The sequence below is a fragment of the Chlamydotis macqueenii genome, chromosome 10 (assembly GCF_036417535.1).
Source record: "Chlamydotis macqueenii isolate bChlMac1 chromosome 10, bChlMac1.mat, whole genome shotgun sequence".
NCBI lineage: Eukaryota > Metazoa > Chordata > Aves > Otidiformes > Otididae > Chlamydotis > Chlamydotis macqueenii.
The window spans coordinates 13,423,157-13,436,652 of record NC_141565.1 but is presented as its reverse complement, the minus strand read 5'-3'; the positions used below and the strand labels follow the sequence as shown (position 1 = coordinate 13,436,652).

The 13,496-nt window shown below is 70.4% G+C and overlaps 2 protein-coding genes across 2 annotated transcripts; one reads left to right on the top strand and one right to left on the bottom strand.

Moving 5' to 3' along the window:
- Window positions 1-75: 75 nt before the first annotated feature.
- Window positions 76-5,182, top strand: WDR6 (WD repeat domain 6). The gene is made up of 6 exons (XM_086755970.1): window positions 76-181; window positions 250-2,659; window positions 3,006-3,101; window positions 3,300-3,416; window positions 3,623-3,741; window positions 3,858-5,182. The coding sequence occupies exons 1-6, from the start codon at window positions 76-78 to the stop codon at window positions 4,343-4,345; spliced, it is 3,336 nt and encodes a 1,111-aa protein (XP_086612096.1). The 3' UTR covers window positions 4,346-5,182.
- A 132-nt stretch (window positions 5,183-5,314) lies between these two features.
- DALRD3 (DALR anticodon binding domain containing 3) lies at window positions 5,315-10,814 on the bottom strand. Its single transcript, XM_086755971.1, has 13 exons — window positions 9,492-10,814; window positions 9,065-9,351; window positions 8,708-8,988; window positions 8,407-8,465; window positions 8,186-8,308; window positions 7,819-7,889; window positions 7,161-7,219; window positions 6,737-6,819; window positions 6,512-6,635; window positions 6,340-6,398; window positions 6,152-6,265; window positions 5,861-5,929; window positions 5,315-5,640 (listed from the first exon to the last, which is right to left on the bottom strand). Exons 1-13 carry the CDS (start codon window positions 9,819-9,821, stop codon window positions 5,521-5,523), a joined length of 1,779 nt encoding a protein of 592 aa, XP_086612097.1. The 5' UTR covers window positions 9,822-10,814; the 3' UTR covers window positions 5,315-5,520.
- Between the last annotated feature and the right edge of the window lie 2,682 nt (window positions 10,815-13,496).

Genomic DNA, 13,496 nt, shown 5'->3' with positions numbered 1-13,496 from the left:
CCCGGCCAATGGGCGGTGCGCGGGGCCCGGCCAATGAGCGGCGGGAGGAGCGGGGCGGTGCGCGGGGCCCGGCCAATGAGCGGCGGGCGGAGCGACGGCGGCGGCGCCGACAAGATGGAGTCGGTGGGGCTGGTGGCGCCGGTGACGGCGCTGGAGTTCGCGGGGGACGTGCTGCTGGCGGGTGAGCGCGGGGCCGGCGGCGGGGCGGGCGGCGGGGACGAGCCCGGCGGCTGACGCGGTGTCCCGCAGGCACGGGCCCAGAGGTGGCGGCGTTCCGGCTGAGCGGCGGCGGGCCGGCGGCGGCGGCAGGGCGGCGGAGCGTCCTGCGTGAGGCCAGCGTGCAGGGGCTGCGGGCCGAGCCGGGCCCCGGCTCCGGGGCGGCGGTGCGGGTGGCGGCCTTCGGCGGGCGCTGGCTGGCGGTGCTGGCGGTGCGGCGCTGCGGGGAGCGGCGGCTGGCGGCGTGCGGCGGCGGGGCGGCGCGGGAGCTGGGGGTGCGGGTGTGGGAGGCGCGGTGGGCGGCGGGCGGGCGGCTGGCGCTGGCGCTGGGCGGCGGGACCGTGGCGCTGTACGAGTGGCGGGGCGGCGGGCGCTGGCTGCGGCGGGCGAGCTGCGGCGGGGCCGGGGCGCTGCGCTGCGCCGTGCTGTCGGGGACGGGCTGGGCGCGGCTGGCCATGGCGGCCGGCACGGCGGCGGGGGCCGTGGTGGTCTGGCGGGCGGCGGCGGCGGAGGCCCCGCGGCGGCGGCTGCTGGGGCACCGGGGTGCGGTGCTGGCGCTCTGCTACGCGGCGCCGCGGGGGCTGCTCGCCTCCGCCTCCGAGGACCGCAGCGTGCGGCTCTGGGCCGTGGGCGAGCTGGGCGGCGGGGGCGGCGAGGGGGACGGGGCGGGCTCCTGCCTGCTGGTCTGCTACGGGCACGGGGCGCGGGTGGCCGCCGTAGCGCTGCGAGGGCCGCGGCCGGTCAGCGCCGGGGAGGACGGCGCCTGCCTGGAGTGGGACGGGGGCGGCGGCGTGCGGCGGGCGCGGCGCGGGCACCGCGGGGCCCTGCGCGCCCTGGCCCTGCGCCCCGCGGGCGGCTGCCTCGCCACGGGCGGCGACGACGGCGGACTCCGCATCTGGCGGCCGCGGCGGGCGGCTCCGGCTCCGGCGGCGGCGGCGCTCGGGTCCCCGGTGCGGCCGCGGGCCGTGCTGCTGGCGGGGCCGCAGCGGGTGCTGGCGCTGGGCGAGGCGGGCGGGCTGGCGGCCTACGAGGCGGCGGTGGGGCGCTGGGTGCCGGTGCTGCCCGCCCCCGCCAGCGGGCCCCGCGGGGTGCTGGCGGCCGCCCCCCTGCCCGGCGGGGCCGAGACGCTCTGTGCCCTGGCCGGCGGCGACGGGCGCCTGCTCCTCTTCGCCCTGGGCCGCCCCGGGGCCGTCACCGAGCTGAGGCTGTTCGAGGGGGCCGTGCGCGGGCTGGGCTGGGCCCTCCGCCCCAGGCTGCCCCCCGACAGCACCGCCGCCCTCCTGGCCTCCGGGCCCGAGGGGGAGATGCTCTGGCTGGACGTCGCCCACCGGCCTGGGCAGGCGCCCCGGGTGCGGCTCATGGGACGCTACCTGCTGCCGCCCTGCAAGCAGCGCTGGCACACCTGCGCGGCCTTCCTGCCCCAGGGAGGGCTCCTGGTCTGCGGGGACCGCCGCGGCTCCCTCCTCCTCTTCCGTTGCAGCAGCTCCCCGGGGCAGGCTGCGGAAAACACCGGCATCACCGACGGCAGCGCTGACCTAGTTGGTGAGGACTCTGGCAGCGAGTCAGAGCTCTCTTGCTTGTCACACAAAAGGGCTCTGCCCCTTGAGACCCCGCTGTCCGTGCTTTTTGGGCTCCACGGGAAGACTGGGGTTACCTCGGTGACCTGTCACAGGGGCTACATTTACAGCACCGGCCGGGATGGCTGCTACCGCCAGCTCCGCCTGCGGGGCCAGCAGCTGGAGGTCCTGCAGAAGCACAGGCCTTGCAAAGGGCTGCAGTGGATTGAGGAGCTGCGCTTCTCCCCGGATGGGGACCTGCTCGTGCTGGGCTTTCACGCCGACAACTTTGTGGTGTGGAGCACCAGGACCGGTGAGAATGTCCACTGTGTTCCCTGCGGCGGGGGGCACCGCTCCTGGAGCTACTGCAGCAGTCCCTCGTCCGAGGCCTTCGCCTTCATCAAATGTGGGGACGTGATGCTGTACCACTGTGAGGCCGAGCCCAGCGAGCAGCAGGTGCTCCTGGCATCCCTGCACGGGCGGGAGATCACCTGTGTGCGGCGCCTGGGGCTGCTGGAGGTGCCTGGCCACACCACCCTTAATGTCTTCGTCACCGGCAGCGAGGACACCACAGCCTCCATCCTGGTGCTCCATGAGCACTCCCGGGCAGCCGTGCCCCTTGCCCGGCTCAGCGACCACATCTCCAGCGTGAGGGCACTGGCGCTGGCTGATGACCAGGGCTTTGGTGATGAAGGCTTGTCTACCCTGCTCTTCTCTGCGGGTGGCCGGGCGCAGATTGAGTGCTACCGGCTGCTCTGTGCCAGGGACCCAGCCTCCGAGAGCGCCGTGGCTTGCCAAGTCGTCCATGTGGCTTCCCACCGGCTGGACGAGCACTGGGAGCGGAAGAAGAACAGGCACAAGCTCGTCAAGATGGACCCGGAGACAAGGTGATGCTCGGGGACACCTGAGGCAGGGTTAGCAGGGACCGCAGGCCAGGAGGGTGCTGGGAACCGCACTGGCCTCCGCTGGGATGCTCACTCTGTGTGGCTGCAGGCTTAGCTGAGGCAGAATGAGCCAGTGCAGCTTCACGTGTGTGTCCCTGGTGTCCGGTGCTCAGCTGTGGGGCCTCAGGGGCTTTCTGGGGTTAGGGAAAGGCTCAGTCTTTCCTCCTGCCTCCTCCAAGTGCTCAGAGCTGCATCCAGTGCTGGGCTGATGCTGCTCTGCTGGACCACTCATCTCCCTGGGGCCAGAGGTGTCATGGAGGTGTCAGTGAGCGTCATATGTTTGCTGCAGGTACATGTCCCTCTCAGTAGTGCCAGGGACCAGCACCAAGCAGCTGCCAACACCCTGGAAGTTCCTGGCTGCCGCATGCAGCGATGGATCAGTCCGGTGAGGAGCTGTGGTGGGGCTTGGTGGGGAGAACAGAGCTGGGGCTGGTGACAGGAGCAGAGCAGGCTCACGGAGAAGGCTGCTGCCGTGGATGCGGCCAGCTCCAAGCCTGGAGCAGGATGGTGTGTGGTGGGAAGCTGAGGCAGAGGCACCAGGAGCCTCTGCTCCTGCAGCCAACTGCTCTCTGCTCCAATGCAGGGTCTTTGGGTTGCTGGAGGCCACCCGGAAGCTGGTGCTGATGGCAGAGTCGTTTCACCACCAGCGCTGTGTGCTGAAGGTGGAGGCGTTCCTGCACGCACGGGCAGGAGGGGAGAGGTGAGCCCTGAATGCTGTGCTGCGACCACTGAGGCTCTGGGGAGAAGCATTCGTCCTCGCAGCGATGGCAGCTGGCAGCTCAGCAGGCGAAGGGAGAAATCAGTCCGCAGGGGCTGTTCTGCCGATTCCCCGGATCTCGGTAGGGACCCTCGGGGCTGCCTGTCGCAGGGCTGCGGCCAGAGGCTCCCCCAACATCTCCCTTGTAGGAGGCACCTCCTGTGCAGCGCAGCCACCGATGGCAGCGTCGCCTTCTGGGACATCACCAGCCCCATTGCGGATGCGGCAGAAGCCCTGCACCGAGCGGAGGGAGAGATGCAGCCCCTGGGTGGGTGCAGCTGCCAGTGGCTTGGCCCTGCCTCCCGAGGGAGACCACGCTGGTGGCTCCTCTGCTCCCTCCGGCCAAGGTGAGCATCGCTCTCCTGACCGAGCCTGTTTTCCCAGACCTGGGCGCCCCGCTGCTCACCGTCATGGCCCACAGCTGCGGCGTGAACAGCCTCCACGTCCGTGAGACGCCGGAGGGACGGTACCTGGTGGCCAGCGGCAGCGATGACGGCTCCATCCACGTCTGCCTGCTGGAGGTGGCCCTGGGCGAGGGCGAGGCCGCAGCGGGGACCTGCCTGCATGTCTTGGAGCGGGCGGCCAGGCCCTGTGCCCACGCCGCCCACGTGACAGGGATCCGGGTGCTGCGGCCGGACCTGCTGCTCTCTGCCTCAGTGGACCAGCGCCTGACGCTGTGGCGCCGGGGCCGGGGTGGGCTGGATGCACTCAGCACCACCTTCTTCCACGTGCCTGACCTGGCCGAGCTGGACTGCTGGGAGGTGGCAGAGGCCGGGGGCGAGCTGCGCTACTACTCCGTGCTCTGCGGGCAGGGTCTGGAGGTGCTGTGTGGCACGGCCCCTGCCATCCCCCTTGAGCCCCTTCCGATTTAGGCTCCCCAGTAACAGGGCAGGTGTGTGGCACGCCCCGCTCCCCCCCTGCCTGGGGATGGCACCCTACACTCGTGCTCTGCCCGTCACCACAGCCCCTGTCCCAGCCTGCGTGCTGCTGTGTCCTGTCTTGAGCAGGTGGGCAGGTTTGGCCCCTTTGGGGGCAGCACAGCCTCATCTGGGGTGCTTGAGGCCGGTGGTCTCAGGGTGGCCCATCCCAGACTAGCCTGTGGCTCCCCGGGCAATAAAGGAGGGGGGACATCAGGGCCCACCTGCCCAGGAGAAGTTCCTCCTCCCCACGGCACAAGGGAGCCGTGTCCAGGCTTTCCAGCTCTGGTCCCAAAGAGGAACCTGCTCAGCAGGGTGCTGAGCGCTGTGGCCCACCCAGGGAGCCTGAGGGCAGCAGGAGGCCAAGATGGGTTGGGCGCTGGTGTGGCATGTGGCACGCTGCCACACGCTCCCTGGGATGGAGCCCCGTGTGACAGCCGTGACCCTGCAGTGCTGGGGACCGTGCTGAAGTGAGTGGGGATGCCGACCCTGCAGGGGGAGGGCTGGTAGCCCAAAGGAGCAGCCCTTGGAGCAGCCCTTCAGCGCTGCCTCAAGCAGAGCAGGTTGTTCTGCGCAGCAGCAGGCCCCACAACAGGGAAGGGCAAGAAGCTGCACATGGCCCTGGCCTTGCATGAGGCAAGGTGCTCCGTTGGGGTCAAACACAACACACACAGAGCATTTGTTCAGCGACAAGTGGCCTTGTTGTCCAGCAACAAGTGTGGCTCCTGAGCCTGGAGCCTCAGGAGCTCCCTGCCAGCACGGAGCGGCCTTCAATAAACAGTTTTGAGGGAAGCAAGGTTGGTGCCTGGCTTTGTGGTGACTGGTCCCCGGTGCTCTCCAGCCCGGCTCGCAGGGTGCCGCAGGCATCCTCCCTTCTGCTGGTGTGGACGCGGCAGGCGCATCCATCCATCTCCCGCGCTGGGCGCAGTCACGAGGTGCACGTAGCCGAACCCTCAGAACTCGTGGGCAGTGGGAGGGAAAGCACCTGCCTGGGGCTGAGGTGTCCCCTGGCTCCCTGGCTGGCCGTGGGGCAGCCCCTCGCCCTGCTGGGGAGGACATGGTCTGTCCTGCCTCTCGTGGCGCGTTGTCCTGGTGCCTGTCACGGCGTGGCGTGGCTCTCCAGGAGTGGCTCAGATCTGGCTGAGAGGAGGGAGGTGCAGAGTCGCCAGAGCACTGTGGAACACGTCTCTCACTGCTCCCAGCAGCTGGAGGCGGGCAAACATCTGGTCAAAGAGGTGAGGGAATGGCTCCTGCAGGGAGAAAGGCAGGGACTTGGGGCTGGTGGCCCGAGAGGCACTGCTGCCTCTGCACCCTGTGTACGCATCCTTGAGGGGCTGGTGCGGGGCTGCACTGTGCTGCTGGCACTCCGGAGCCTGCTTCCCCACACGCCTGCCCCTCAACTGCAGTCCAGTCCAGCCCCGGGAAGAACCGCAGAGTCACAAGCCTGCAGGCCCATGACATCCAACTCACCCCCAGGATGTGGACCCGATTGTAGTAGGAGCTGAAATCCATGCTCAGCTGGATCAGGAACTTGCACACCTGCAAGACAGAGAGCTTCTGCTGGCACAGCAGCGTCCGGCCGGTTGTGGGCCCTTCCCTGCTCCAAGCAAAACAGGAGCAGCCCCAGGGGTACTGGAGTCTCTTCCCTTGGCACCGCCCCTGCGTCGCTCACCGGCGGGCAGCACCCTGCCAGCGTGTGGCTTTGCCCTGGGCTCGGACTGTTGGAGGAGCACCCACGGTGCTATGGCACGTGGCACTTACTGCCTCGGTGTTGGCTGTGATCCGGATCCCCTTGGTGGCTGCGGGAAGCTGTGCTGCCTGCTGCAGGACTTCAGGGAAGGGCAGGAGATAGTTGAAGAGCAGGAGCCACTCACCCTGTGAAAAGATTACTTGTGTTGGAGAGGGCCAGATCCTCCTGGGCCAGCAGCATCCATCATCTCAGCACCCACCTCCTCCCGGAGACAGGAGAAATTAAGTTCTGACGCGGGTGGCAGAGGTGGGTATGTGCCTGGAAAGGAGGTGGAAGACTGTTGTGCCCAGAGAAGCCCTTGTGGCTCCAGGCGTGAGGACCAGCCCAGGAGTGGCTGTTAGAGGAGTATCACTGGTGATACTGGTGCTCACCCCGCTGCACAGCCCGCTCGTAGGTGTCGAAGAGCGTGGCCAGCCGGGCACAGTTGTACATCACAAAGGCGCCGCTCTTTGTTCCCTTTGTGGAGATGCTGCTGTCCTCCAGGTCCAGGGTGATCTGAGGGCAGGGAGAAGTTGCAATCCAGACTGCTCAGCACAGAGCTGCTCCGCTATTCCCATGGCTCCCCTGTCCTGGCTTTGCGCAAACCGCTGTCCTACCTGACTGCGGTGAGCAGTGCTCAGCATCTCAAACCTGATGGCAGCCACCGTGAGGGTATCAATCACCTCAGTCCAAGCTTCATCTGTGGAGAACACAGGTGTCACCATGCACAGCTCCGCTCCATTCCCACGTACCGTCACCTCTAGCACCCAGGCAGGAACCCCACACCAGGGCCAGGGGCTCCCACAGAAGCCGGGGACCATCACATTTCCCTGGCCCCCATCTGCAGGTGCTGCTTTTGGCCAGTGCCCCAGTTTAGATGCCTTCCCCCAAGCGAGGTCAGCACCCGGCTCCATCGCAGAGGAGAGGGAGCGCCATGCAGGGAACAGCCCCGCTGGCTGCAGACTCAGGGGAAACTCATGGGAGCAATGGAGATGGGGATGGTGCAGCATCCATGCTCGGAGCCGCAGAGCAAGCCCTCACCTTGCGCAAGTTCCCCATATTTCATCACAGAGGCTTCGTACATCTGGCGTTTTCGGAGCCTGGGAGGAACACAGACACTCACAGTCACCACCCCTGGGCTGAGATGGCCTCAGATAGCGCCCCAGGGCTCCCCCAGCCTTTGGGCTGCTCAGGGCATCCCAGCTGCAGCAGCGAGGCAGCCAAGCAAAAGCGGTACAAAACCTCCGGGAGCTGGGCAGGGACAGCTGCACCGCGGCCAGCCCCTTGCGCCGCCTCCTCAGAGGGCCATGAGGAAGCCACTGCGCCAGGTACGAGCTCTGCCTTCTGGCTGAGAAAGGGCCACCCTCACACCAGGACCGTCCACGGCGTGAAAGCAGGAAGGTACCACCCTGCACCGCTGCGGCACCCAGCTCCTGCCACTGCCTTTCCTCCCAGCAGCCCCCTGGCAGCACTGCTGGAGGAGGCCACTGGGACCGGCAAGGGCCCTGTGGCTGCTGTTCAGCACCTCTGCTCCTCTCGAAACAACCCCAAGGCCATGGAAAAGCAGAACGGAGAGGCTGCACAGAACTCTCCGCGCACCACCAGCTCGCTCAGTGCTGCAGCGTGGCTGCATGGCTGCCCCCAGGGCCGGGCAGAGCAGAGGGAGCCTTGGCAGGCGAGCAGCTACACACCAACTTACTGGAAGTACTGGTCTGCCCCGATGGGCAAGGAGGGCTTTGTCACCTTCACTGGCCCACAGACAAGGTGTTTCTGAAAGAGAGAGGAGAGGCTGGGATCAGAGATTCAGAAGCTCCACCAAATCACAGCACAGGAGAACTGGGCTAAACCCAGCTGTTTTAGCAGTCTGCTCCTCCTTTAGCGTGGAAATCCCAAGGGCAGGGAGGCTGCTGCACCGCCTGGGCAACAGTGCAGAGCAGCCGCCAAGGGGAAGGGAAACCTCACCCGGGGGCAAGGCTGGGCCTCAGTGTTTGCTGCGGGGATTGAAGGCGGCCGGCTGAGCGCAAGGATGCTGGGACCTACAGTGAGGAGGCTGGGAGGTTCCTCACCTGCAAAACTGTGTGGGCTCCTGGATCCAAAATCCTCCAGAGCAGATCCAGCTGCTGCTGCTGGAATTCCTCCTCGCAGCTCACCACGTGCACGATGCTGCAGCAGCTCCCCTGGCCTCTAGCCTGCAGCAGAGCACAGTGGGGAGCTCACACGCCATCGCGTGACAGAAGGGAACGACGTCTGGGAAGCCAGAGGCAGGCAGCGCTGCACGGTAACTCACCACGCACTGCAGAACAGCTTGCTGCAGCTCAGCCAGGGAGCGCAGCTTCCCCTCTGTCACTGAAAAAAAGGAAGGAAGGATGCTCAGAGCGGGACACGAGGGTTTGCCAGCCCCCACCATCGGGCCTGCTGCAGGCTGTCTGCGCTTCTGGCTCAAACCAGACTGAAGGGGAATCGGAGGAAAAGGCAATTTGGATCTAAAATCCCCTTATTTTCTGGGGGAAGAAAAGGAAATGGGCCTGTTTGTAGCTGTTTGCTCCCCTGCCCCGTCACACTAGAGCTGCCGTATCCGTGAGGCTCACCGAGCAGGACATCGAGATTGGGGTCGTAGCCCACCAAGCCCTGCTGCTCCACAAAGCTCTTCAGGTGCACTTTACAGATGACGTCCTCAGGCAGCGCAGCTGCGCCCGGCCCCGGCTCACAGGCTGCGGCACTGGGAGACCGGCCCAGCGCTCGCTTCAACGCCGAGACAGCGTCAGGGAGGGCCGAGCCACCGGAGCTGGCGGGCCAGTCGACGCGGAGCTGCCGCAGGACCTCCCGGCTTCCCTCCTCGGCCAGGGCAGGGACCAGGCGGACGCCGACCCTGCGAGACAGGGAGAGGTGGGCGCTGGCAGCGGGCGGCCGGGCGGCAGCGGGGCGGGGGGGGGCACAGCACTCACCCCTGGGCGCGCAGCAGCTGGGCCAGGTGGTCGGCGAGCAGCAGGGGGCGGAGGTGGCGGGGCCGCAGGACGGCGGGGCCGCGCAGCGCCGGGCAGTGCAGCACCACCCACCTCGCCTGCGCCCCCGCTGCAGGGGCCGGGCCGGGCGGGGGGCCCAGCAGCCGCCGGAAGGCCTCGGGGCGCCGCACCTGCACCGCCAGCCCCGCCGGCGTCTCCTGGCAGCCCCGCACCGCCAGCACCCCCGGGCCTCCCAGTGACGTCACGCCCGCCATGACGTCAGCGGGCACCTGCCGGGGGGGGGGGGGGGGGGGGAGAAGGCGAGCAGTCAGTCCCCTGCCTGCACGTGGCCCGGTGCAGGCCCCGCCCCCTTTCTCCGCCCCTCCGCGCAGGCCCCGCCCGCGGCCTACGCGCTCTGCTCGCGGCCTACCTGCTCCCCGGCGAAGGCGGCGCTCAGCGCGGCCCGCGGCGCCAGGAAGTCCCGGTGCCGCAGGTTCCGGGCAGCGCTCTCCTTCACCCAGAGCGCGGCGGGTCGCCCCAGCGCCCCGTTCAACGCCCGCAGCGTCGCCGCCACCCCCGGGCGGTCCTCGCCCGTCTCCATGGGAGCCCGGCCGGCGCTTCCGCCCCGGCAGGCAGGAAGTGACATCACCGGTTCCCCGGCTGTGGCTGGAGGCGGGCGGCCGCCATGTTTGGCGCGGCACGCAGCGCTCCCGGGCGGCCATCTTGGGCGCGGGCGGGTTGGAAGGGGCACGGCGGCCATCTTGGGGGTAGCGGGCGCCGTGCCGCCATGATGTGCGTGGCGGGCGGAGCGGGACCGCCATGATGGGTGTGGCAGGCCGGCGTTCCCAGCGCCCGCGGAGCGTGGTGGGGCTCAGAGGGAGCGTCCAGGGCCGGGGGCCGGCGGGGTGGGCGGGCCCAGGCACTGCCCGCCTCCGCAGAGGCCTCTGGCGGGGGGGGGCGAGCCCTCGCAGGCCCCAGCACGGTGGCACTCTGGGGGGAGGCCATGGGGGCGATCACCCGCGGGGCCCGGCGCAGGCCGCAGGGTCTCCCCCCGCACGCTTGGGTTGGGGACCAGGGGCTGCTCCCGCCCGGAGAGGAGGGGGCACCGCTCTGCAGCCTCCGCAGGGCTGCTCCTGCCTGTTCCCCAGTGCCTGGGGGGGGCGGCCCAGAACCGAAACCGCTGGCGGCCGAGCGGAAGCAGGAGCGCCCGAGGCTGTGCCGGGGTTGGGCAGGCCCAGGCGCTGCGGGGGAAACGGGGCCGCCCAGGGCAAGAAGCGTGGCCGAGCCGCCGGCATGGCACAGCCATGCCCCCCCCCCTTGCAAGGCTGGGGGCCGCGGGGCAGCGAGGGCTCCGGGAGTGGGCTGGCAGCCCCGGGCGTGGCGGGCAGGTGGCTTTGGATGGACTCTGGCTGCAGGCACTCAGCGATCACACGCTTGCCGGCTCGGCCTTGAGGCCCTATGGCGGGGGGGGGGGGCACAGCCTGGCTGAGGAGCGCCGGCAGCAAAGGGCGATGAGTGGCCGTGGGTGCGCGCTCCTCCGGGCCCGGCTGCTGCTCCACCAGCCCCGGCAGAAGGATGGGCGCAGGGAGCCACCCTCCTGCCCGGCACAGCGACACAGTGTCCTGCTCATCAGCCCCGCGAGGAAGGAGGTGGAAACAATTGGGTCGCACCATCGTGGGCTCCATTACATCTGCAGAGCCGAGCTCTAGGAAGTGCCGAAGCCCACCCACCCCCACCAAAGCAGCGGGGAGCGCGTGTCCCTGGCGAGCGAGCTCCCTGCCCTTCCCTTCCTGCCCCCCCCCACCCCCCCGGGGCCGGGGGGGGCCGCTCTGCCCACAGGGCCCAAACCGGTTCCTCTGGGGCTGGTGTGCGCAGAGGGGGGCCAGGGCGAGGGCAGGTCCTGGCTGCACGTCCCATTGCGTGGGCTCTGCCAGGAACGCAGGAACACATTTTGGGCCCCCACAGGCAACTCTGTAGCCCCGGGGCTGCTGCCCGTGGCCAGGGCAAACCCGCAGCCCCAGGGCAGGAGCTGACTGGGGGGCATCCGCATCCCCCCCGGCAGTGCGGGGCCGTGCCGCGGTGGGGTGCTCCCTGCACCACCCACAGCCAAGAGGTGATCTGAGAATCGCTGCTCACACCAGACCAACTGCTGACTGTCCGCAGGGCAGGAGCTGCCCGGGACCCCTGCCCGGCCGGGGGGGGTCACACCGGCGTGGCCAGGAGCACGCTCAGCCCTTCTGTCGCTGCGCAGGGGGAATCCAGGCTGGATCTGTCCTCGTCCCGAGTGCCGGGGGTCCCTGCGGGCAGCCCACACGAGGCCTGGCCGTGCGGCGGCTCCGGGGAGAGGCTCTCGGAGGCGCCGAAAGAGCTTTGGACAGACACGACATCCCCGATGGCTCTCTGGCTGCCCGCTCAGCGGGAGTGATCGTGTCATTCCAAAGCCGTCTCTCTCTCTCTCTCTCTCCAGGGAACAGGCACAGCTCATCCCTGCTGGCATCGGGGGGGGCTGCGGGGGTCCGGGGAGAGCCCAGCGCAGGCCGGTGGCAGCAGGAAGCCTGCGCAGCATCTCGCAGCCCACGGCACAGGTGGCCACATCCGTGGCACGCTCGCCCCGGCGGTTAGTCCCCAGGAAGCGAGCTGCTATTTTTAGCTCTTGGTGGCACCAGGCTGCCAGAGAGACCCCAGCCCCGGGGGCTGAGCCGCGAGGCTGGGCACCAGTGATCCCCTGTCCCAAACTCTTCCTTCTCCCCGCGTGGCTCTCGCACACTGCCCCAGCCCCACAGAGGGGTCGGAGGGGGCAAGCAGCTCTCCCCCCGGTGCCTGGCTGGGCGTGGGGCAGCAGCAGGGCAGGGGGCACACGGGGGCGAGGCGGGGGCGGGAGCGCGGGTAACGAAACCCCAGGGCAGCTGGGCGCAGCGGGGACAGCTGCTTTTGGGATTCCGTTGCCCGCACCGGCGCCATGGAGGGACGGGCATGGGGGCCACCGCCATGCCACCCCGGCCCTGGGGCAGCCCGCGGGCCAAGCGGGAGAAGGGTGACTTACCGCCGGGACCGGGGCGGAGGAGCTGCGCGGGAACCGCAGCCAGGCCGGTTGTGGCCCGGGGTGCCAGCGGAGGCTGGGGTTGTGCTGCGGGCTCCCCCCACGCCGCGGGCCGGGTGCCAAGGGGAGGGCGGCGCGGCCGAGCCAAAAGGAAACAGCTCCGAAACAAAGCCCCGCTGGGGCTGGAGCATCTGGTGCCAGCCCAGCAGCCCCCGGCGGGGCCAGCAAACCCGAACTGTCCCCGAGGGAGGGCACCCGCCCCGGCACCTGTGCCCGGCGGCAGCACCGCACGGCACGGCACGGCCGCGGCACGGCCACCGCTGCTGCCAGCGCCTCCAGCCCTCCGCCAGCCGGCCCCGCGGCGAGCGGGCCCTCAGGCACCCGACGTGGGGGAAGTGAAACCCCGTGGGGAACACCACCGGCCCCGCGCGCTGCTCACGCACTGCCTGCCGAGCGGCACCGGGGCCTGGCCCTCGACCGAGGGTGCTGGGGACGCCCGACACCTCTCCGCCCCGGCACGGCACGGCACGGCACGGCACGGCACGGCACGGCAGCGGGAAAGGTCCCATCGCCGACGCCAGGGAGCTTCCCGGTGACCCCGCGGTGCGGGGGCACTGGCTGGCCCCGGGTGGGTGGCACGGGGATGTGGGCATCCCCTCAGCCCCCGGTCCCCTGGCACCCGCTGCCAAGTGCGGTGGGGCGCAGAGGGGACGCCGGCAGCCCGCGGGCTCGGGGCCGGGCGGTCACGGCGGGGGCTCGGCCCGGCTGCCAGCAGCCGCCCCGCCCCGGGGGCACGCGTCCCGGCCGAGGGCAGCTCCGGGGCACCGGCGGGGCCGGGCGGGCGGAGGGGACCCCCAGGAGCCCCCTGCACCCCGGCGGGCGCCCGGACGGGAGCGCAGCCGAGCCTCGGTCCCGGTCCCGCTCCCTCCCGCCGCCCGGCCCGGCCGCCTGCGGGGTGGCGGGGACCCGGCACCGGGAGCCGCCCGCTCCCCTCTCACCTCCGGCCCCGCAGCCTCCAGCGCAGCAGCCCAGGCCGGTCCGCGGCCCTCCCGGCGGGGGTGGGGGGGATCGAAGCGCCCCGGGCGGGACCCTCGCCGTGCCCCTGGCTCCCCGCCCCGCCGCCGCTTTCGGTTTCGCTCCGGCGCCGGCCGCAGCCCGCCCCGCACGCACCAGATCGGGGCGGGCCCGGGCCCGGGGCAGAGTGGTGGCGGTTCAGGGGGGTTGTGCCCGTCCCTCCCGGCCACCCCCCCCGGCAGGAGAGGGGAGCCCCCGGCGGCCCCGCTCCCCCCCCCCCAGTGCCGCTGTCCCAGCCCGGTCCGGACGGGGGTTGCCGGCGGTGTCCGCCAGGGGGCGCGAGCGGGGGGCGGCGAGGAGGCGGGGCCGCTCCGCGCTGCA

Bases quoted from the DNA above. Each gene is read 5' to 3' on its own strand.
- WDR6 (XM_086755970.1), top strand. From the start codon at position 76: ATGAGCGGCGGGCGGAGCGACGGCGGCGGCGCCGACAAGATGGAGTCG. The intron at 182-249 runs GTGAGCGCGGGG...GGTGTCCCGCAG, and splicing joins GGGGGACGTGCTGCTGGCGG to GCACGGGCCCAGAGGTGGCG. The intron at 2,660-3,005 runs GTGATGCTCGGG...TGTTTGCTGCAG, and splicing joins AAGATGGACCCGGAGACAAG to GTACATGTCCCTCTCAGTAG.
- DALRD3 (XM_086755971.1), bottom strand. From the start codon at position 9,821: ATGGCCGCCGTGCCCCTTCCAACCCGCCCGCGCCCAAGATGGCCGCCC. The intron at 7,890-8,185 runs GTGAGGAACCTC...TCTCTCTTTCAG, and splicing joins GAGCCCACACAGTTTTGCAG to AAACACCTTGTCTGTGGGCC. The intron at 6,636-6,736 runs GTAGGACAGCGG...CCCTGCCCTCAG, and splicing joins GCACTGCTCACCGCAGTCAG to ATCACCCTGGACCTGGAGGA.